This window comes from Hydra viridissima, unplaced genomic scaffold (assembly GCF_058129835.1).
Source record: "Hydra viridissima isolate aposymbiotic clone 2 unplaced genomic scaffold, HvirCarnegie_v1 scaffold_2, whole genome shotgun sequence".
Taxonomy (NCBI): Eukaryota; Metazoa; Cnidaria; class Hydrozoa; order Anthoathecata; family Hydridae; genus Hydra; species Hydra viridissima.
Genome location: NW_028324301.1, coordinates 4702952 through 4726048, shown reverse-complemented (window position 1 = coordinate 4726048; position 23097 = coordinate 4702952). Strand labels below are relative to the sequence as shown.

Below are 23097 nucleotides of genomic sequence, written 5' to 3'. Positions count from 1 at the left end.
GCAGGTTCAATGAAGTTTGAGCTGATGAAACTACATCAAAACCATATTTTTTAGTTGTAAAGCATACAAATGTATAATTTTTTAGATATCACTCTCTTGTTTGTCTTAATAAATTTTAAATATATTCAAGTCAAAAAACGACCAAAAGAATTTATTAAAATAAAAAAAAAACATTTAGGCGAACACTGGCGGAAGTTCAAAAACATGGGGTGCGAACCCCGACGCTTATTTTTAAATATTCTTTTAATAGCTGTAAGGCGAAATCAGTAATTTGTTATTAACGTGTATCGCTGAACTTAACTTCTCAATTCGACACTTAACTGTGAATAAAACTATCAGCTTAAAACTTATCCATTATGCCTAATCTATATAAAAGTTTTGAAAAATTTAACAATTGCGTTATTAAAGTCTAAAAAAAAGTCAAACACTTTCGAAAATGGTAAAACAGTGAAACAAAAATGTGTTAACGCACAAGAAATTTACAGAGGCAACGTTGCAGGCTGTAGCGTTTTAATTATTTTAGAAGATAGTGCTAGAAACACTTTTAAATAAGCCTATTTGAAAATACAAAAATGACTACCTCCTCCATACCTCAGATGTTAATATTAAATGTTCTGGGCAAGTTTCTTGCAATCGTTTAATCCGCAGATAACGTCTTAAATACGTATAAAAACATAACTGTGCTTTACTACTTATTTTCACATGTATATTTTGACCGCTAATAATTTTGTAATAATGAGTAAAAAAAAACGTAAAGGGTAAAACATCCTGTGTTCTCCGATTTTTTCAACCTAGTCCCATGTAAAAATTATTTTCTCACTCGCTTTTTGATAAATTATCAATCTCGAAGTTTGATCGGGCATTAGGCAAGTGGGTTAAGAAATTAAATTTATCAAAAAATAAGTTATTAATTTAATGAAATATTTACAAAATTTTCTTTTTGCTGTGCTAATACAAATTTCAGTATAAATTTTATTTACAATTAAAAATCTTTATTGCATAAAAATTACTACGTGGTTGAATTATTTTTTGATTCCCAATAAGTGACAGCTTCTTTATAAAAATGCTCAGAGATCCAAAACGCATGCGCAGATTCAACGGTTTTAACACTAAATAATTTTATAACTTCAATAAAATCATTTTTTAAAAAAGTAATCAACAAAAAGTTTAAAAAAAAATAATTTTATTTATTTAAGCTCGTGTTGATGACAAGCAGTAAAGAAGTTTAAAATTTTTTATCAAAGATGAGTAAAAAAAAGATACTATCCGACAATGTATTTTGCTTTCGAATCAAATTTTTTAATATTTTACCGAATAAAAAATTAATTAGTTTAATACATACGTATTCGAATTGCAAAAAATGACACTTAGTTCATTGCCTTTTTTACCCTCAACAGTTGCTGGTAGATAGGTAAAGTTATCTAAAGAATTTAAACGTCATCAAATAAGAGATAAGAAGATAAATTTAAACTTATAAATTAAAAAGGTAAAAATGCGGAAATGATAAAAAGCAATGATACCTTTATCAATAATTGCTAAGCAATGACTATTTTTCTTTATGTTTCGATGTCTCGAATGGGAGCCAAAAATAAAAACGTAATTCTAAAAAAAAAATTTTTTTACTGGATATTAGCGAGATTTTTACATACCTATAAACCTCTCCCCAAAAGATTTTTCTAACAAATATTTAGCTAAAAACTGCAACAAACCTGAAGTTCTAATGTTTGATCAGACCATTCAATTAAGTAGTTTCTAGAGCCAGCAATACGGCTTCTCACAGCAGCTAAGTGATATTTTCCAGTTTTGTTATCCCTAGTAACAACAGCTTGTCCAACCAAAGCATCTTCACGTTGTCGTATCATAGCAACGTCACTTTCAAATTTGGAAAAGGTCGTTAAGTAAACTTCGGAGCGTGGAACAAACGACTAAAATTTTAAAAAAAAAAAGGTTGAAAGTGCAAAAAAGACAACAACAACGATAACGGTTAGCGCTAGATCATCAGTATTTACAATATGTTTTTTCGATAGGATTGCAAAATTGTACCCATACACAAATTCAACAAGTTTATAATTACCTAATAAATGAAAAGATGTCAGAATGTTATAATTAGCGGAAAAATATCAGAGCGGAAAGAAACAAAATTTAATTACATTTGAAAACAATTGGAGAAATCTTTTTTTTTCTGATTAAAACAATATTTCTAAACACTTCTCATTAACAAAATTATTCGTGTAAATAAAAATTGATTTGTTTTTAAGGTGATTAAATTTTGTCTTTTTCCGTTCTGACATTTTTCCGTTTTGAGCTGTTTCTGTTCTGACTTGCCTCCATTCTGACATTTTCCCATTTCGACTTTTGTAGCAATCCTTTTCGAATTAAAACAACATATTTAAAAAAAAGTTAAAAACAAAAAATTCAATATCAATTTTCTTTATAAATAACATCAAAATGCTGCTCACAATTTGTCCATCATAAAATTGGACATTGATTGCACCATCCGCTTCTATTGACGCCACTACGCCTTTAGTTGTATAAAAATTTAAAAGAACAAATTTTAAAATTTGTAAAAAAGCTGAAAAATTTTTTAAAGCACAAATCTTAAATGTATTTTTTGCAATAAAGTTTTGACTAATTTACCTGGTGCGTAAGAGAAATAAAAATTAGGATATAGACCAATCACGTAACTGCCAGTCTATTGAATAAAACAAATAAGAAAATATATCACAAACAACGCTTAAAAATTAGTTTACTCATAAAAACAAAGATAAAATGACATGCAAAGGAATTCACATATTTACAAATTCTTTTAGAATATAAAAGTTAAAATTATAAACAAAAAAGATTAGTTGTTAGCCTAACTTGATAACATTTTTAAATTTAACTTTAGAAAGAAGAAAAAAAAAGGACGAATCTTTGCCTGAATAATATTGTCTGCATCATCTTCATCTGATATAATATCTGCACGCTCGATTTTGCAAATGTCACCAAAACTATCCTCAATTATGTATGTTGTATTACTTAAAAACTTCCGAACGGTACCTAAATGGCAATCAATATCCAAAACAAACCATAAGATAAATTACATAACAATACATTAGTAGCAATTTGAAAGAGAATATATATGACCTCTGTAATACCACCCATCACTATGAAATCTTGCCAGAACTTCTTCACCCATGTTAAGGACGCTTGGAACACAACACACTTTAACAGCTGGGTCAGATTCTAAGGGTACACGAGCTGTAAACAAAAAGAATTCTGCTATAAACCTGCTATTTTTAACTCGTAGTTAATTGCAAACTTTTTTATTTAACAAATGCTGACACTTACAAACAAATAACCCAGACTCTCCTTGAGCTAACAGTACTGCTTCTGACATAGGGTGAAAAAACACCTTTAGCTCAGACGAGTGCTCATCACTTCCAATTTTATGGTGTTTTTCAAGAGAATCAGTGTTTTTGACAGTATCAGAGCTAGTTATTTAAATTTGAAAAAGTATTTACTTTCCACAACTCAATTGCTTTATTTAAAAAAGCAAAAGAATGCCAGTACAAAAAACAGCTAAAGCAATAAAGCTAGGACATTACACTTTTAACAAAATATACATTGAGTACACAATAAACCATATTTTACATCATAAACTGCTATAGAATTCTAACCTTGAATTACAAATATCTGATGGTGTACTTGATCCTGTCCAAGGAATGTCTTTTAATGAAATGTCTTCTGTGATATTGTCTTTTATTTCGACACTTGGCAGAGGGGAAAAACAAAATGTATTGTCAAAAGTTTCTTTTTTTTCCTCATCTTTTTCTTGAACAACTTTTGTTTGCTGGGGAAGTTGATTTTTTTGGTTTTCCAGTATTTGTTTAATGAGTTGTTCTTGGTGAGAGAGTAGTTCTTTTGTTAATTGAAGATATACAGCAGAGCCATCAGAGTCAGTGTCCTATTAATGAGAACAAATTATAATAACAGTATCATGAAAAAGCAATATACATAAACATTTTTTCACAATTATTTGAAGATATATTTTACTTTTTTATTTTGAGTCTCTTCATTTTGTATATGAACTTGTTTTTGTAGTAGAGATTCCTGGTGTTTTAAGATATCATACAGTTGTAATTGAAAAACTGCTTGCTGCTCAGTTTGATGCATCACTTTTTCATACAAAACCTCTTCCATTTTATGCAGTGCACTTCTTTGTTCAGTTAACTCATGGAACTTAGCATCAAATTCCATTTCCATATCTTGTTGTTTTTTTTTTATCTTTTGCTGATATTCTTCCAATAATTCTAAGCTGATACTTTGTTGTGTTTCTATGTTATAATTCTCTTTTATAACTGTACTGTCAGCTTCAGACTTCCCATTTACAGATAGGTTTATTTCAAATAGTTCATTTTGATTGTTAGTTTGCAACTGCTCACTAAGAATGTCAAAAAAATCTGTTGCATCAACATTTAGAGAACTATTTCTATCATTTTTAATATGATTTTCATTATTTTCTTGGATCATGTCATGATTTGTGTCTATTTTTTTAACCTCATCACCCATGTCAGATTCTGAATGGACAGAAACAATATCATAAAGATCTTGTTCTCCATGCTCAGAAGGTGAACTAACATCATCGCTATCTTTGTCAGATTTTTCAAATGCTTCTGAACTTTCTTGTGACAGCAAATAAGTTTCTGTAAGAAATACATTAAAAGAAACAACTATATCCAAGAATATGTTTAGAATTACAAAGAAAACAAAGGTAATAAAAATCAATTAAATAAAATATATTCATACCATTGCTCTCCTGGAAACTTGTTCTAAAATATACCAAAGTTTTAAAGTTTTATTGCAAAAAGTGAAAGTATGATTACAGTTTATAGTTAATTATAGCACAAATTTAAAATTTTTTGTATGATATATCTACAATGTAATTGGTCTGAATTAAACAATAAACATATAAGTACCATATATTGTAGCAACTGTAATATTGTAGCAATTGTAATACTGTAGCAGTCATAATATAGTAGATGTAGTGATTTTGTGGCAGTTATGGATCTGCAGCCTACAAATAATAATAAATTAACCTGAGTTTGTTATTAGCTAATATTGTAGCTTCTTGAATGAACCGAACTGTAAATACAAATCTTGATCTGTTAATTTTTGTCATATCCTTGCGTAACAATGTAATCTAAGTATTAACAAATGACAATCTAAGTATTAATAAATGACAATAAACAGTATTAATAGTAACGAAATTGTTAAAAAAAAAAAAAAAAATTTTTGATAAGAAAAAAAGAAAAAGACAATGAATTTAAAAATCTCTAATGTATTTACTATTAGATATAACTGTTGTTTCTTAACCTAATTACTGTTACATAATTACCAATTCATTTCAACGAAGTTGAAGAGGCTAAATTAATTTAAAGTACTAAAGAAAAACAACCATATTATAAAAATTTGGGTTTTGAGGTATAATTTTGTAGAGCAATTTTTGGATCATAACAATACATTAATTTCACAATTACCACTTTTGTTTGTTTGTATCAGGAGCAAATGTTTTTAGAAAGGAAAAATATACTGTAACAATTAAAGAGTTGTTACTTAAGTTTAGAGTTGAATTCTCTCTATACCACTATTTTATGAAAATAGATTTTAGGAATTGAAATGTAATTTCATGAAATTTATATAATTTTAAAATTAATTGATACATTATGAGTGTTTAAATAAAAAGTTAGTTTTAAGTTTAAAAGACAAAAAGCTTTAAACCAAATAAAATACTACATACCTTAAAACCATCATATGTAACAACTGTATAAAATTTTAGAGAAGATTTAGCTTCATGAGGTATTACTTGAACAATAGCAGGCTTGTAGCAATTTTCATCTCCATTAAGACTATCCTGGGTTTGACATTTTGCAAGAACATAATCACCTGCCTAATAAAAAGCACATGAAACAGTAGAGAATTTTTTAAAAATAGTAATCTTTTATTCTTTAAATAATTTTTGTAAAAGTTTATTGTAATAATTTTCATGAGTTGATAATCTCTTTATAATTGAAGACATAAGTGGATGAAGGCGTTATGTCGCAAAAATACAAAATTCAAAAACATGTACAACACATTTTTTTCATGAAATTAAATATTACATACACAATCTTAAGTGTTTGGTTACTATATCCCTCCATAAATATTAACATATCTTTGCTATATAAAAATATCTAGAACAATATGTGTTCAAAACTTTAACTCCTGATATCTCAGTTCCATATTGGTGTAACTTAACACCTTCATCCACTTATGTCTTCAATTCTAAAGTAATTGTACATGGCTTGATACAAATCATTAAACTTTGTTTATAATTTAATTTTACTAAAAAATGATCTAAAAAAAACCTTTAGCAATGGACATGGTCTTGATCCACCAACAGATATGACATAACGAACTGATATAATTTGTTCTTCTCCATTGTCAAAACAAACATTAACAAAACGTGAGTTTAAATACTTTTTAACCAGAGCCAAATAATAGAGACCATCAAAATCATTTCTAGCTAACACTCGGTGGTATCTAAACCTCAACGGATTACCAGTATTTCCAACATCCTGCATTTTTAAAAAAATATACTAGGAGTATTTAGATATTAAATTTAAATCAGTTAAAATACATTGATACATGCCTCATGAACTTATTATAAAAAATATTGCTTTTCTGGAGATAATTATCTTAAAAATCTCAATTTTAAACCTTGTTAGCAATTTTAGAGCTTGAATTTGATTCTTCTACTTCATTTTTTGTTTCTTTTTCCATCTGAAAAAAGTTTTTAACAAATAAATCATTAGATATATATGCTAACTAAGAGAAAGAAAACATGTTTATCTAAAATAAGTTTCACACCAATCAAAGATAGATCTTTAGACTTTTCCTATTTAATTACAACATAAAAAAGATGTTTAAAAAAACATACTTGTTTAATAATTTCCTTAAGATCAGTTGATTGCTTCAAGAAAACGCGACCTCTTTCTAATTCAGATTCTAATAAAACCAAATTGTCACGGATTTTGTTTGTTGAATCATTCTCATCAATTGATTGAAATAAAATGTCTTTGTATTCAGAGTATTCATAAACATTATCTACTTCCAGCCTATATTATGATAAGGATTGATCATAGATATTCAAAATAAATAAAACAGTTTTTACCTTAGAGTATAAAAACTTTCTTTTTCAGAAATATATTTGAACAGAAATAAACTTTATAAAATAATATTTTTTACTATCTTCATGTATTAAAAAATAGGAACCTACTTTTCTTTTGCTTCCACAGGAATATTTAAAAGAATATATGAAATCATTTTTCTAAAAACGGCAAAGCAAAAATTAAAGTAGATTAATTTTGAAGCGATTAAAGAAAACTTTTTTATGTTTTGAAAAGGCTTATTCTAAATTAAAGATTTTATTTTACCGTGTGATAACTTTAAACCAGTTATTTAACTTTTCTTCATAACTGTCTAAGTCAATAACTTGTGGGTTGACTACTTGCAATTCTTTGTTGATGCCACCTGAAGTATTAATGATAGGGAGAGCCTAATAAAATGAAAGTAAAACCATCAGAGAAAATGTAAACAAAAAAAAAGTGTAAATATCTAAATGTTAATAGTTAATGTATTTGTTTTTTAGTACCCTCTTTTTTAGAAGTTTAAAAAGAATTTTGACACTAGAATAGGATAAAAGTTACAAAAACCTCTCCAAAAACTTTTGATAACACATCTTTTCCCAATACAGGTATGTAAGCAGGCTTTCTAGAAATAATAGTAGGAGCTAATGCATCAATAATGGTGAGTTTGCAAGCCTTCAACCCATATCTTTTTATCCATCTAAATATTAAATAGATCTTTTGCTAACAAAATCATACAAATTTGTAATTTTCAAAATTATATACTTTACAAATTAGAAAAATTTTTTAAACAATATTAAGTACAAAATAAAATAACACATTTCTTACTTTTTGATTTCGTTTTCATTTTCTTTTCTAAAAGTAAATATTCAAATATAAAAAAAATTGTTTAAAAAAAAAACCATAACAACAACAATTGTATTTAAAAAAAGAAAAGAATAACTGTTTTACTTTTTTTTCTTCTTGATTTGAACATCATTTTGTTTATCTTCATTCTCGTTAAATTGCTTAGTTCGAAGTAAAGATGATTTGTTATCAACATACGCAGAGGCTGGCCGACTCTTTAATTTATTTGGTTCGAAAAAAATGTTTCTGGAAATATTTTTAAAAATCATGTTTGAAACCATGTTTTGCAAAATAGTACCTTTTTACATCTTTTTATATACCATATACTGTGTGTATATAATTCTTAACTACTCAATATGAGTGTATATGTCACATATACATATTTGAAAGGTGCATTTAAATACTTTTACATCCTTAGAAGAAATTTTTTTTTTCTTTTCTCTTTTGTAGAAGTTAAACAAATTTATATAAGCAAAATTTACTTTGTTTATGTATCTCTGACAGCTAATGGATGGTTAACAAAAAGGAAGTTTTGAAAAGAATTCAGAAACACGAATTTTGTCACACAATAATTTGAAACCAATTCTACTTGCAAACTATTCAAAAAATTCAATTTAACAAGACTGAACACAGTTTTGTTATTGTTAGTCAAGCAATTTTTTATTATCAAAGGGCATTAGAAAAACAGCATCTATTTAAGTGAAATGAAAAAAACATTATAGTTAAAGAAGTTGTTTGTAATATTTTATCTTTGATAAAATAGGAAGATGAGGTTTTACTCAAGAGTCAAACTTCATCATCCAGTAGAAGGCTAGCTAGATTCAATAATTTAGAACTGTTATTCATTTATACCTTTCTAACTTAATCTTTTATTTACTAAATTTTTTCAAACTTTTTTTTATTATCTTTTTGATAACCGTTAATACATTCCTTTTTAAAAACTTTAGGACATGTTGCTTAAGGCAAACTTTAGTGTCTAACAACAGCTTATAAATTATGTATTAGGGACACATTAACATCACATACTATATGTAACACTGCACTAAGTACTCAAATGCTTCAATTTAATTACCTTTCAACTGTCTTTTTTTGTTGAATTATCTTATGCAATAAACTTATTTTCTCAAGCTCACGATGTGCTCTCTTTATTTCTTTTTTTATCAAATATAAATCTTCACTCTAAAAAAGTTAAGTTATACACATACAACATTTAACTTTATACAACATATGCATGTAACATTTAATAAATCAGATAATAAATTACAAGATGGTAATATAATGATAAAAAAAATTATCATTAAAACTAAATGCAAATTATATTTAAACTAGTTTTTATATATAACTATTAAACTTACAAAAAACAAGAAAGAAAAAACATAGTGTTGATTTAAACATGATATAAAAATTAAAGCGCTCATCTACCTGAAACTTTTCACCGACAAAGAACTCATTTTCAAAGAAACAATGATACCTAAAACAAAACAACAATCGATGTACTTTATTAAATCTATATCAAATATATAGTGTTTTTATTTATAACTCTACTCCTTGTCATTATCTTGTAAAAAATCATAATTCATCACTATACCTTCCAGAAGTTTGTTTTGATAACTCATACAGAAACTCATTCGCTTGTTCATCATCACAATTATAAGATATTGCATGAATTGGGATTTTAGGATTAACCTGAGTTAGAATCTCTTCACAATGCTAAATAATTTAAAAAACAAATAAAATATGTGTAGCAAGTATAAAAAAAATTAGACTTAGCATTTGCACATAGATGGCAATAAGATTATGATAGATACTTGTAGTCAAGACTTAATTAAAAATAAAAAGACTAAAATATACTCTAAATGATGATAATCAATGTGTATTTGAAACACTTGTATAACTGACATTTCTCCGTGTAGTGGGAAAAATCGTACTTAAAGATTAACCTATTTTTGTTAAGCTAAGTTAAAAAGCTGATAACTTTGTTAGAAACACAAAAGGCTGCTAATAATTACAGCTAATTTTAAGAACTCAACATTAAATCTCTTTTATCCCTATGATTTAGTAATATTATTGAATAAATTCTATTTATTTTAAAAAAAAAAAAAAAAGGAAGTAAAAATAAGTCTGATAATCAGATGCTGAAAAACAGATGCATTAGACTTTGTTAAAGTAACAAAGATTATTAGAGCAAAATAAAAATTGCTTCACTTGATCAGGTCTTCCATCTGACAATAAATAAATTGCTTCAATGTCATTTAAGCCATAACACATTTGCAGAGCTTCCAAAGTATTAGTACTACCACTTGCAAAGAGAGATTTTACCCAGACAATGGCATCTTCAAAATTCTACATACAAAAAAATTTATTGTGAAAAATGACTTTCTTTGAGCTATACCATGATAGCTCAAAGAGAATTTTTTTTCAATTTAATTTGCCATTGTTATCAGGCATCTATGTTTTCAAATAAGTAAAGTAAATAAGTCATACTCTACTGCAACACTCCATCATTTCATTTTTCCACATATGAACTTTTGAGTTAAAATGCACTACATTAAAAGTTTCTCTTTCGTTAAGCTGCTCCTAAATTATTTTTAAAGTATCTCAAAAAGAGAAATTAGCAAAATCTTCTAAAAAATAATATTTAGTTCCTAAAGTTCTTGGGTACTTTAAGAAATCAATTAATTAAAGCAAACACACAGAAAAATCAACCTAAATTAGAAGTTTGTTGATACCAGACCTCTTGCCCAAAAATATTTTGCATAAGACTGCAATTTGTTTACTTCCTTTATGGTTTCTTATAAATGCATAAAAAAGTAATTTGAGTCTATTATATTAGCATACTTTATAAAACTTGTTATTAAACAATTTGTGCTGTACAATATTTGTTTTGCTTGTGAAACGAAACTATTCATACTTTTTTATGTTTCTTTTTAAAATAAAATGAAATGCTTTAATTTATAACACAAAATGCTTTTTCTGTTTTATTTTTAAAAAGTTGTGCTTAGCTTCATTTCAAAATAAATTATCTATTGAAGAGATGTTTCTTACATACTCTATAATAACAGACTATATATAAGGTCAATTCAAAACATAAACTAAATAATATAAATTTAAAGTTGAAATACTTTCTGCTAAATTAAACAAAATCCATTATTTTGCTAAAACCCCATTGAGATAAGTTAAAAACCTTTTTGGTTTGCTTTGTAAGTAAAAGGACTTTATTTATATTTAAGCAATAAATTATTATCAAACAACTATTAGATAAAATATTAAGCATATCTGGCAACTTATAAATGGACTGGAAAATTTTCTTTTTAAATACTGCCAGCTTAGTAAGTTCTCTTATTATAGGCCATTTCAAAAAGCAATAAAACAAAATAAAAATAAAAATTCACACAAAAAGCATTTTATTTAAACTGCAGTCTGTTTTTCCTCTTCTAAACTCTCCACTCTCTTTCTTACTTGATTTTACTAACATCATCAAAAATAAATACCATTTATTGTAATAATAGCAAATTGATTACCTGAATTACTTTACATAGACCTCTTTTGACTTGATATAATTTAGCTTCCATGGAAGATGATGTATCTACCAAAAGAACAACCTAAAAATTTCATCATTAAAATAAGTAATAAGTAATAAAAAAGTATATTTTAGTTTTATACAGAAATTTTTATGTATGAATGACATGTAAATAATTTATTCAGCAAATGCTAATTATAAATTTTTGTGAAGGGTTTAGCATCATTATCATGAAAACAGATAATAGACAAGAGAATAGGGAGAGAAGGAGTAGAGGGATTGGGATAAGGGGATAAGAAGGAGCAAGTTTGCATTGCTGGCGCACAGTTTTTTACTTGAAATAGGATACTTATCATTAGTATTTTTAAATATTCATAAGATATGGTTTTAAGAATACCTTACCAGCTCTCTGTGTTCTAAATGAAGATAAAATACCTTTTTTTCTATAATATTTCCAAACAACTCTCTGCTATTTTTCTTTAGCCATTGCATTCTAAAAAAATTATGAAACCCTTACACCATCTATAACTAATCTTTCATTTTGTATTGTTTTTTTTCCTTCCTTAAATTAATGTAACTTGGAATAAATTATCAGTACAATGTCAAAAGTAATTAATTGCCAATTTTTAAGTATTCTATAAATACTGTACCTATCTTCATATTTGCTGATTAGGTCTCTAACTTTAGTTTTATACTCACGAATCATTGATTCTGTAATCTGAACGTGTTTCACGCTCCCATCGCTAAATCTTTAAAGAAAGCAATATAAAATCAATCACAATAAAATAACATTTACTTGCTGTAGCATAGTCATAAACAAATAATACTCAAAAACTAGTTTCGATAGTAATAACAAGAAGATCAGCCCTTAAGTCATTTAATACTTGCTTGATATGAGAAAAAGAATCACATTTCAGAAGATTTGACAGCTTTTCTTCATCATTCTAACAAAAATAAAAAAAGTTACATAGGATGATGGTACAAATAAATAATAAAATGAGAAAAAAGAAAAAAAGGAATACTAACATCATTCATCTCCAGTACACTGCATTCATTAAGTACGTGTTTCTTTAAGAAATGATTTAGGAGAAGTTGATTCTTGCTCAGCCCAGCTGTATTATTAAGCCAATCCTTAGAAGTTAGATTTCTTTCTTCGTTGGGTGGTTGAGAGTGTTTGATCATTTCAGCCTGAGACTGAGCTTTAGAAAAATAAAAAATTATCAGAGATAAGTACACTACAAAAACCCAAAATAGTAGTTTTCAAAAAATGAAAATCTTTATAAATACACAAAACTTTATAATATATCATACACAATTGTAGTAAATTATTTTATTTCTTAAAAGTATTCTTAACATATTGGTATTAAAAACTGATGAGGGATGCAATTTGTGTTGCTGTATGTAATCATAATTGCTCATAGTGATTTTTTAGCTGATTGCTTATATTTTAATGAGAATGTTAATTTAAAAAATATTTAGTTAACAGTATGATCTAGATATCAATATTTACACACAAAAATTTTAAATAAAAGTATTCTTTGTGCTGGTTTTCAAATATGAATTGCTACAACCATCAAATTTAACAGTACCTGATTTGCTTGTTGAATTTTCCTTTATATCATTAAGGATACTTTGAATATCTGACAGAGTAGATTTTGCTTCCTCGAGTTCTTTCAATATAAGCATAACATTAGATGACATAGATATATTTTTGAAATCTTTGGTTTTATGTGAAGCACTAATTATGTAGTTATTAAATCTAAATGATAAGATACAATTATTTCAAAGTAAAGGATTCAGATATATAAACAAATTATAATAATCTACAGACTTTAAGCATACCTGCCATGAGTTGTTTTTACAAACTTCTTAAGAAACTTTAAGTATGTAGGATGCAAACAATTAACTGCTGAAACATGAATTGGCTGCACAGAAATATCTTGAATCTGCAAAATATAGAAAAGAAAAGTAATGAAAACTATAATTAATCGTAAAAGCATTACAATAAATAAAGAACTAAGTTTGAACAACTAACATAAGAAAAATAGTCCGTCTCAAATTTCATAATAAAGCTCTTCTATAAGTTTTGAACTGTTTGTTTAAAAATAAAACACAATACCTTTTCTAACAAAATATTGCTTCCACTTTTGCAAAGAGTTCCATCAGTAAAAATATAGATGGCATCCAGCTTTATTTTGAAAATAAAATAAAATATGTTTGCTTTAGCATTATTTGATTTAGGCTTAAGAAATAAATTACTACAAAACAAAATTTTAGCTTACTGTTGTATCATTTATTGCATATAACAAACTTTCCAACACAGCAGTGTTTCTGTAATTTACATGCAAATCTAAATCCATCAACCAACTGACAGCACTAGATACATTTTCTGAAGTAACAGCAACACAATGAGATTGCCATTTCATTATGTCACTTGCAGCCCTTAAAAAAAGTTGATAGCATGCAACAAATTAAATTTTAGCAATTACACTATGCTAATAATATTTATATTGATATATATTGATAATGATTTTGCTATAAAAACTCTTTTAAATGATGTATTTTAGTTGAAAATATCTACAGATTATAATTTAATCAAAAGCACAAAAGTATTTTAAATGAAATAGAAACAAACATGTAGTAGTAAAAAAAAATTCAATATGGAAAATGTTTTAACCCTTTACTGAACCCAAAAATAAATTTGCAAAAATGAGTTAATGTGAGTAATTTCAGAAAGATTTTTTTTCATGATTTTCTTATGGCAACTCTGAACAGTAAAAGGTTAACGTCATTAATAGAGAATAAATGGGAATCAGAAACATATCAAGGAAAAACTTTTAAAACTGCTGAGCAAAAGTACTAAAGGTAGACTATTATTAAATTACAGATTAAATATGATATAAACTTACACCTGGTAAAGCTTTATTATCAAGTACATAACTATATTCAATAAAATTAAATTAATATTAAAAGCTGATTCAACCTATATTAGAGAATCTTTCTGACATTCAACAAATATACAATAAGAATAATAAATGGAAATGTAATTTTACTATAACATTCACATGTGAACCTCTCACCATAAAGAGAATTTAATGACTGTTGGGAATATAAAAGTATGAAAAACAAAGAAACCATAAAAAATATTGAAAAAAATGGCAAGATAAATACATTAAGCAAAATAAAAAAATATGTTAAGTGTTATCAATTTGTACTTACCCCCTGAGCTTTTACTTTTTTATTAAAATGTAAATCAAATTTATTAAAATGTAAATCAAATTTGTTAAAACATATCATACCTTATAAAGTTGAACTTTTCAATATGAATTAGCTGTTGCTTCAGTAATGAAATAAGAAGCTTTATAAAATATTCCAAGATCTGTTTATCATCTGGTACAACATCAATGATTATACACACATTTTTTTCCTCTATTACGCCAAATGTTTTTCGACTTAAAAAAATAAGTCATTTTTTAATGTGATATTGAAACAATACTTTTTTTTAAGTTAAGTTAATAACCAATTTCCAAAAAAATTATCTTTGAAGCAGTTAGTAAAAAAAAAAAAGTCTAGTAACTGAAACCTTAATAAACCTTAAGTCAAATGAGCGACCCAAGGAAAAAATGGCATAATTAAACAAAGACTTAGTGATCAAAAATGTAACAAATTTGTTTATACCTTCCACTGAGAAGCCATTCAAGACGACTTTTGTAAAGTTGCAAGACTTTTTTTAAAGAGGTTTCAATTGCAATAAGCTCATCTTCAGAAGCTAATAACTAAATGAAAAGCCTTTTCAATACTACTATTTAAAAATAAGGAATATAAAGGGGTTGGACAAAATAATAGGAACAGCTGAAAATTTTCAACAATTAATTTTAATGGGACATTAGTCTGCCATTGAGAGCAATTATAACTTTAATTATTCTTAGCATTCTTTTGTACAAGCTTTGAATTTGTTTTCATGGGAATTTTTGTCTATTCTTCCAATAAAACAGCTTTTAGTTCATTTAGTGACAATGGTGGTGGAAACTGATGTCTTACTTGTTTTTTTGAAATGCACCATAAATGTTCAAGTATATTAAGGTTAGGGTACTGTAGTGGCCAGGTAAGGTGCTTAACTTCCCCAAAATGCTCCTTGTGGCAAAAAGTAATCACTTCAGCAGTATGAATTAAAGTATTACCATCTTGAAAAATAGTGGTTCCCTCTGGAAACAGTATCAAGAATATAGAATGAACATGGTCTCATATAATATTTAAATAATCTTGACTTTTTATTTTATCATGAAAAGACAATATTGGGCTAGCCAATTTCCATGAAATAGTCACCTAAATCATCACAGATTTTCCTCCATGACTAACATTCAGAAGAAGACAATCTGGGTTATTCACACCTTATATACATGGCTGGTGTTAGAAAATAAGATAAAGGATGATTCATCAGAGATAATGACATTCTTCTATTGCTCCAATGATCAATTTTAAAGCTTTTGAACCTCTCCAGATGCTTTGCAATGTTTGTCTTGGAAAGCAAAGGTTTTCTTATTGCAGCTCTTCTATGAAAACTGGGTTTACATAACTACTAGTGCTCAGTTTTGCTAAACACTAGATTTTCAAACCGGTCATTGAGTTCTGCTGCAATTTTAGGAGCTTATTTCAATGATTTTATTTCACAATCCTTTTTAGTGTCTAACAGACCTTTTTTTGAAAGTTTTGCATTACTTCTGGAGGTTTGCTTAGAAGAAGATGCTTTTCACTCCAGTTCAAATGCATATATTACTCTCAAGACAGTGCTTCTTGAAACTCTAAACGATTCTGCTATTTCTGTAACATTAGTGCCTGTCATTCAAACATCAACAGTTTGTTTTGAAATTTGACAAGACTGCCATAAGGCTAACTTTTTTTAATTTCTTACTTAAGATATCTGAAAATAAACAAAGATTTTAGAACAACATGATAAAGTACATGAATAATTATCTAATAAGACACAAATATTTTTTAATTTTGAAAATTTAATAGACATTTGAAAATTTTGCTTTTTAAAACTGGTTGTACTATTTTTTGTCCAAACCCTGTATTCTTTTTTAAATAAAACTTTTAGTGTATAAAAAAAACAGACTTACATTATACACTGAGCCATCTTTATACGGAATTCTTTTAAATAATGAATTTCCATACTTTGAACAAACAGGTTTTCTTAAAATTTTAATGTAGTCTAAAATCACAAAAATTATAAAATCTGTTAATAAATTCTCTCTGTTTTCTAGCAGCAGCCAAATCAGAGGAACATCTGAATGTGCTGCAAGTTGCTGAACATTAGAGTAGTTTGATTTTCACAACTTATACCATCTCTAGCAAGAAAGGTTGCTATTTACAAGTACTATAATAGCCATTAAAAGTGTTTTAAATGATATTTAGGTCCCCCACATTTGATCTGACCACATAAAATACAGATATACTAATATATTTTAATGGATGCATTATTCTCTGTTAACATTAACTAAATAAAAAGTAAAATGTTAGAACTTATCATTCATTATTATCATATTTTATAAAAATAAGAAATTGCAGTTCATTCAAATGTGTGTTTTACTGTATCTTATGAAGCTCTTATTCTATTATCCACCTAAATTTCTGGAGAATAGACACCATAGCATAGGTATTATTTTAATATTTATTTAATACTTATCTAAATACATTACTACTTTAATTGATTGTAGATGGCTTCTCCTTCAACTAGATTCAATTGTAGACATGGAATATTTGGTTATCTAAGTGAAACAGATTTAGAGGAAGTCTTCTAAATCAGATCTCTACTCAAGAAGAAGCATTTAAGTGTTTCTTTTGGTATTGCAATATATTGCGCAAAGATTCATCTGAAATAGAGTCTAAGTGAGATATTATGAAACTCATTGCAGAAGATGTAATTGCCATCTGGGAAAAAGCTAGCATTTCTACCATAGCTCACCATAGTGTTAATAACCAAATGTAAAGTTGGTAGCACAAGCTCAAGAAACAGAAAAATATCCCCCTAGAATTGAGTATTTTTGGGTGGACCAAAGTCCACAAAGAAACATGATAGAAATTATTGATTTGGAAACATCAGTTGCTCTCAAAAGACAAATTCAAATAAAAGAGAAACATTCAAACTTAAAGTAAGAAGTATAGAAAGGAAGTAATTGATGTCAGGAGATTCAATAAATAGAAAACCCTTCACCAGAGAAAGCAGAATAGAATAAAGGAAAAGATGATTGCATGGAATTTTGGCTAAAGAAACAGATAGTTCAGACTCTAAGAGGTACTATGTCAAGTATCAATACCCTTCTCTTTGTGAAAATACAACAAGTATCAATATCCTTTTTGTGAAATGATAGAATGAACCAGAATAAGTAACTGAGACACTTGTAAGGTAGTTACTTTTTTAGAAGATATAATCTCAATACACTAGAAAATTAATGCTTTTTTAGAAGATATAATCTTAATACATAAGAAAATCTATTGATGCCAACAAAATTGTAAGGTAATTAATGCTTTTTTAGAAGATATAATCTCAATACGTAAGAAAATCTACTGATGCCAACAATTTTTGAGAATTGTATTCTTTGATACTATATTGGTACAGAAACTCCATCTACCTTTTTGATACCAATTGTCTCCTACATTCTTAATGTATATATGCTCCATCTTGGTTTCAGATAAAAATAATCCATATTTGGAAGCCAAAAATTTTTTCTACATCGTCCAACAAATTCAATTATTTTGTGAAAAATCAAAGTTAAATTTCTTCACCAACTTTCAAGCTAATAATTACTTTGACTTGATACATTGGAATGTATCATTTATCACTTCTTCACATATTCTAAATGGCATATCAGACAAGGAACTAAGACAGTATTTGAAACAGCTCCATTCTCAAAATTCCATGTCATAATCAGTCAGTTGAACAGACAGTAAAAGAGGTGACTCATAATTCCTCAAATTTGTTTCGCCACCACCAAATAAGACATGGAATAACTATATTAGCAGAAAACTCAAAAAGGAAGTATGTGAATAAAAATATTAAAACCAAGGAAGGATATTTGGCAAGCCAAACTGCTCTTCTTGCATTCACTTTTCAAGCTAACCATACCACTTTTTTTAACCAATGTTTCTTTTATGACTTTAAAGTGGTTGAAAAATATACACAAAAACTATGTAATTTCAGTGTTTTCAACAAAAATGTGGGGGCCTTAGACATTAATCAAATTGAAAGAAAATTCACACATGAACTTCTGACCTACAGAGACAACTTTTCTTAGTAGAAACAAGATTGCCTTGTAACTTTTTTATTCCATCAATCCACCTTATAAACATGAAAGCAGATGTCGAATTTGCAGCAATAAAAAGAAAACTGACAAATGACTAGTTTCTCAATAAGTTAATGCAACAACTAGGAGATAAACAGTTGTTAAGATTATCATATATATAATATATCTTATCTGTTCTTAAACTGAACAACAAATGCTTTGAGCTCAAATACATATTTGTTTAAAAAAATATTTAGCAAAGAACATTCATTTGTATAGTGCTGTATTTTCAATGATTCTTGACTAATGAAAAACTTCACCCATATTTAAGACAGAGGTTTTACACATACTTTGAAAAATGGGGTGGATGATGCACCTTTATATGTAATGTAATGTAATGTAATGTAATGTAATGTAATGTAATGTAATGTATGTATGTATGTATGTATGTATGAGAGAGAAAATAATTTAAACAAAAAAAACTAACCATCTGTACTTTTTAATCCAATAGCAGACATTATATGAGAAAGATCCAGCTTTAATCTCTTTAAACTGTTTGTCTAAAAAAAATTCATAATTCTAATAAAAAAAACTTTTGCACAAAGATGAGTATAATACTATCTAACTTTTTTTTTTCTTTTATAATATCAAAAAATGTTGCATAAAAGCATGTTTTCCTAAAAGTAGTACAAAACTTTTCAAAATCACCTAAAAATTAATACAAATTGAGCAAAAAAAACTTATTGCTTTATCATACCTCCAGCCACTTTTCAGAACTGACAAGAGTAGTAACACTTTCCAAGTAAGGGCTTGTAAATCTTTCTTTGAGTTGCCTATAGTTATTATTATTCATCTTAAATTTTAAAAGATCTAAAATCAGAGTGCTAAGTTTTACAGAAAAAATAATGGCTGACAACGAAAGCCACACAAGACCATAAAAGTAAAGCTAAAACGAATACAAAAATGGTTCAATCAGATAGATGTAGATTAAAAATGCCAGCTGCTACAATTACAGGTATATGCCTATTGAGCTAGCTATTACAAGTATATACCTAAAATTATGATTTATTATTGCAACTGTAACTGCATCAACTATATATATATATATATATATATATATATATATATATATATATATATATATATATATATATATATATATATATATATATATATATATATATATATATATATATATATATATATATATATATATATATATATATATATATATATATATATATATATATATATTTGAAAAGCTATAAATGGATTTAAATAATGATAATGTTATTTCTATTGCTTGAAGACAAGATCTAAAACAAAAATTTTTTCTTTGAATAAGAAAAAGCATGTTGTCAAGTGTTTTGTTTATTTCTGCGGCTCGCCTACTCGAGAACTTTGCACAACCTAGTTACCAGGGCTTAACATAAATCTATATTATCGTGACAACTTAATCTATACCATTATCAATCAAGACAGTTCAATGTACTGAACAATTTTACAAATTTTGTTTTTAAAGGCTGTTTTATGGTCGTTGAACCGGAATCTTAACGTCTGTATAAGGCGTTCAATACATCCTGGGTCAGCAGAGAATAGCAATGAGAAAAACTTTTCATACTCATAGGATACCACCTTAGCTGAGAAAATAGAAACCATTCAAGAATACCTAGACATTCAACACAAACGTAAAGTAAACATTAAGCAAATTTTATTTTACAATGAATATTTGAACTTTTTGGTTAATTAGAAGTTTATTGCAACTGAAGGCCTGCAATTTAAAAGGAATTTGAAATCAATTTTTCTATTGTCTACCTACTTTTTCACTGGGAAAAGAGACAGATAAAACCACAACTTTTTTTTACAGGAATAAGCAAAATTTTACTAGAGAAAGTGCAACTATTTTGCCTTTCTCTAATTTGATTAATTTAGTCCTGTATGGTTTTAGTGGTAAAATGATTTTTTTTTTTTAAAAAAAAAAAAAGAGAGAAAAAAAAGATATTTTGGTTTAACAAAGACTCAATTTTTGCAAGGGATTTATCCTTGCATACTAGTTGTAATATTTTGATTTTTTTTCAAATGGTTTCCTGTACTATTAATGGTTTCCTGTATCATGAATGGATGAACTTTAACATAAAAACATTAAAAAAAGTTAAATTACTCTAAATAATTTAAAAAGGCTCTTCCTGAAGAAAAAAATTGCGATCAGAATTTAACAAAGATTTTAACTTCTCAAAAGTAGTAAAACACTAAAACGCTTAAAAGTTATACTAAAAAAACAGAAGTAAAAAGATATTTGGACCAGTACTTTGCTGAGATATTACCTGTCACACCTTCAGAATAATCATCACAAAAACAAAAAAAAAAGTGAAGAATGACACTCCAAATGCATATTATTGGACGTTACCAGTTTCTAGGAGTAGAAATTAAAGGAAGTCGAAGAAATTTCTATAAGTATCATGGCTTGCTGAATCAGCTTCAGCATTAACACCAACATTTTATGATCTTGCATCTAATGGTGTGGAAGACAGCAAAAATGAAAATCAGTAATTAAAAACGAAACAATAGATTCACTGCATTTAAAAGATGGTAAGGCTGAAACTATTGCTACAAAATTTGCCGAAGTTCTTGATTTATGCAATTTATGGAATGCAATAAAGTTGATGAATGCTGATACAACTAAAGTTGACTCTGAGAAAAAGAATAATGATGCTGTCAAATTGCAACAAATGTTCTCAGAGAAGTTAGTTACCAAACCACAATTTACTAGCTGTCAACATCACATTCTGGACAATATTCTCCTTCTAGTGACGGACGAAGAACTTGGTTAACACAAGGTCTCCTAACTTTTATCATCCTTTGGTCTCAACTGTTAAAAAATATGAGGAATTGAAACCAGAGTTTTTAAATGGAATATAAGAAAATTTTTAAAAATTAACATTACACGAAGTAATCAAATGTGCACTTATGTAATGCATGCAATTTATATAACAAATATTCAGTTACATATGGAAAAACCGATTTATTGATTTCGGAATGACTTTTTCTAATAAAGTATCGAAAGAAAAAAATCCCCCTTTTTTTTTTTAAAGGAGAAAGCTTTTTGAATTCAGACTTAAGAACATGAGTTCGTAAAAAAAAAGTTATAACTCCGGTGCATAAACTAATTGGTTGATAGACGAAAACGTCTCAAAAGAAGTTTACTCCGCAATTTTCGTAAAAAAACTGCCGTAAATTTAATCTCAATCAATATTTATCAATATACTTCGTGTTGAATATTGCAAAACATAGGTCATTGTAAATAGTGATACACTAATAAAACGCAATGACCTAAATATGATAATTAAAATACAAAAGTTACATTAGAAATAAATTAATCACAATCAAAAGCAGAAATTCACAAAACTTATATTGTAGCACCCATAAATTTGATCTTTAGAAGAGAAAATATTTGGGTAAAATAAATAATATAATGTATTCGCATATTTACATGCTTAAATACACAAACAAAAAATTATCAGATGTAAGAATGAAGTTCAGCGTAACTATTTAGGTAGAGATAAATGAATAAAAATGTAAACGGTTTTGATTGAATTGTAACAGTATTAAACAGTAGCGTGTGCATTTGTCGTTACACTGTTCGTTAGCAAAAAGAGTTTCAATAACCATAGGCCCTTGCAATAAGTCCTTGTAAGCTTCTACATCCTGAAGCAATCTAGGGAAAATAACGGGGGAGAGGGGAGAGAGAGGAGGGAATCCTGAGTAGAAACTTGCTCGTTTTCACTTATTTTTTTTTTTAAGTTGTTTTATTTTATTAACATCTGACTCCAAATGAATCAGTCATTCCAGAAACCCCATAACTAATTTTCAGAAATTGACTTTTTCGCACAAATCGATACTCTAGAGGTGGACGCGCACCTTAAACTATACGCAACATGAATCAGGTTTGTGAGCTTTTCCTAAATTGACCCTAGAAGTCGAGTTTTTTCAGAGACCCATAACTTAGTTACTTATGGGGGTTCTGCCAGACACTTTAGTTTTATTTAAAACATGCCTTCGTTGTTTCAAATAAAACTCGAGAGCAAAATGAATTCAGATGAAATTTTTTAAAATCCTCACTAAATGTATGACACATACCTTTTCGTACTTAACTGTAAAAAATTATATGCTGATAAATTATATCAAGAAGTCTTAATCTTGTTTGTTTTTTTTTTTCAATGTCGAAATCTAAAAATCGCGATTAATAAAAAAGAATAGTAATGTTGAGAAAGAACACAGCCAG

The 23097-nt window shown here is 27.4% G+C and overlaps 1 protein-coding gene across 6 annotated transcripts; it reads right to left on the bottom strand.

The window, feature by feature from the left end:
• Positions 1–888: 888 nt before the first annotated feature.
• Positions 889–19890, bottom strand: LOC145185141 (von Willebrand factor A domain-containing protein 3B-like). Of its 6 annotated transcripts, none has more exons than XM_090078625.1 (41): positions 19573–19890; positions 19303–19375; positions 16653–16744; positions 15211–15308; positions 14832–14984; positions 13815–13974; positions 13652–13720; positions 13375–13478; positions 13122–13291; positions 12559–12731; positions 12421–12476; positions 12183–12281; positions 11968–12025; positions 11534–11614; positions 10497–10589; positions 10218–10355; positions 9601–9722; positions 9435–9483; positions 9085–9191; positions 8118–8258; positions 7995–8021; positions 7734–7866; positions 7455–7576; positions 7298–7348; positions 6959–7136; positions 6739–6801; positions 6387–6596; positions 5780–5929; positions 5079–5182; positions 4789–4811; positions 4036–4685; positions 3660–3946; positions 3331–3473; positions 3127–3240; positions 2918–3039; positions 2638–2692; positions 2460–2521; positions 1710–1925; positions 1521–1602; positions 1343–1421; positions 889–1109 (listed from the first exon to the last, which is right to left on the bottom strand). In XM_090078625.1, the coding sequence occupies exons 1-41, from the start codon at positions 19666–19668 to the stop codon at positions 1010–1012; spliced, it is 5103 nt and encodes a 1700-aa protein (XP_089934751.1). In that variant the 5' UTR covers positions 19669–19890; the 3' UTR covers positions 889–1009. The 6 variants fall into 6 exon arrangements, 4 of the variants coding, with proteins under 4 accessions (XP_089934751.1, XP_089934753.1, XP_089934752.1 ...); XM_090078627.1 differs by having other exon boundaries at positions 11534–11598; positions 19573–19703; XM_090078626.1 differs by lacking the exons at positions 13122–13291; positions 13375–13478; positions 13652–13720; ... (4 more) ...; positions 19303–19375; positions 19573–19890 and having other exon boundaries at positions 12443–12476; positions 12559–12654.
• Between the last annotated feature and the right edge of the window lie 3207 nt (positions 19891–23097).

Coding starts and splice junctions, on each gene's coding strand:
- LOC145185141 (XM_090078625.1), bottom strand. CDS start 19,668: ATGAATAATAATAACTATAGGCAACTCAAAGAAAGATTTACAAGCCCT. Junction 8,259..9,084: donor CAAAAAAAGACAGTTGAAAG/GTAATTAAATTG, acceptor AAATATTTCCAG/AAACATTTTTTTCGAACCAA. Junction 3,040..3,126: donor TGATGGGTGGTATTACAGAG/GTCATATATATT, acceptor ATTGCCATTTAG/GTACCGTTCGGAAGTTTTTA.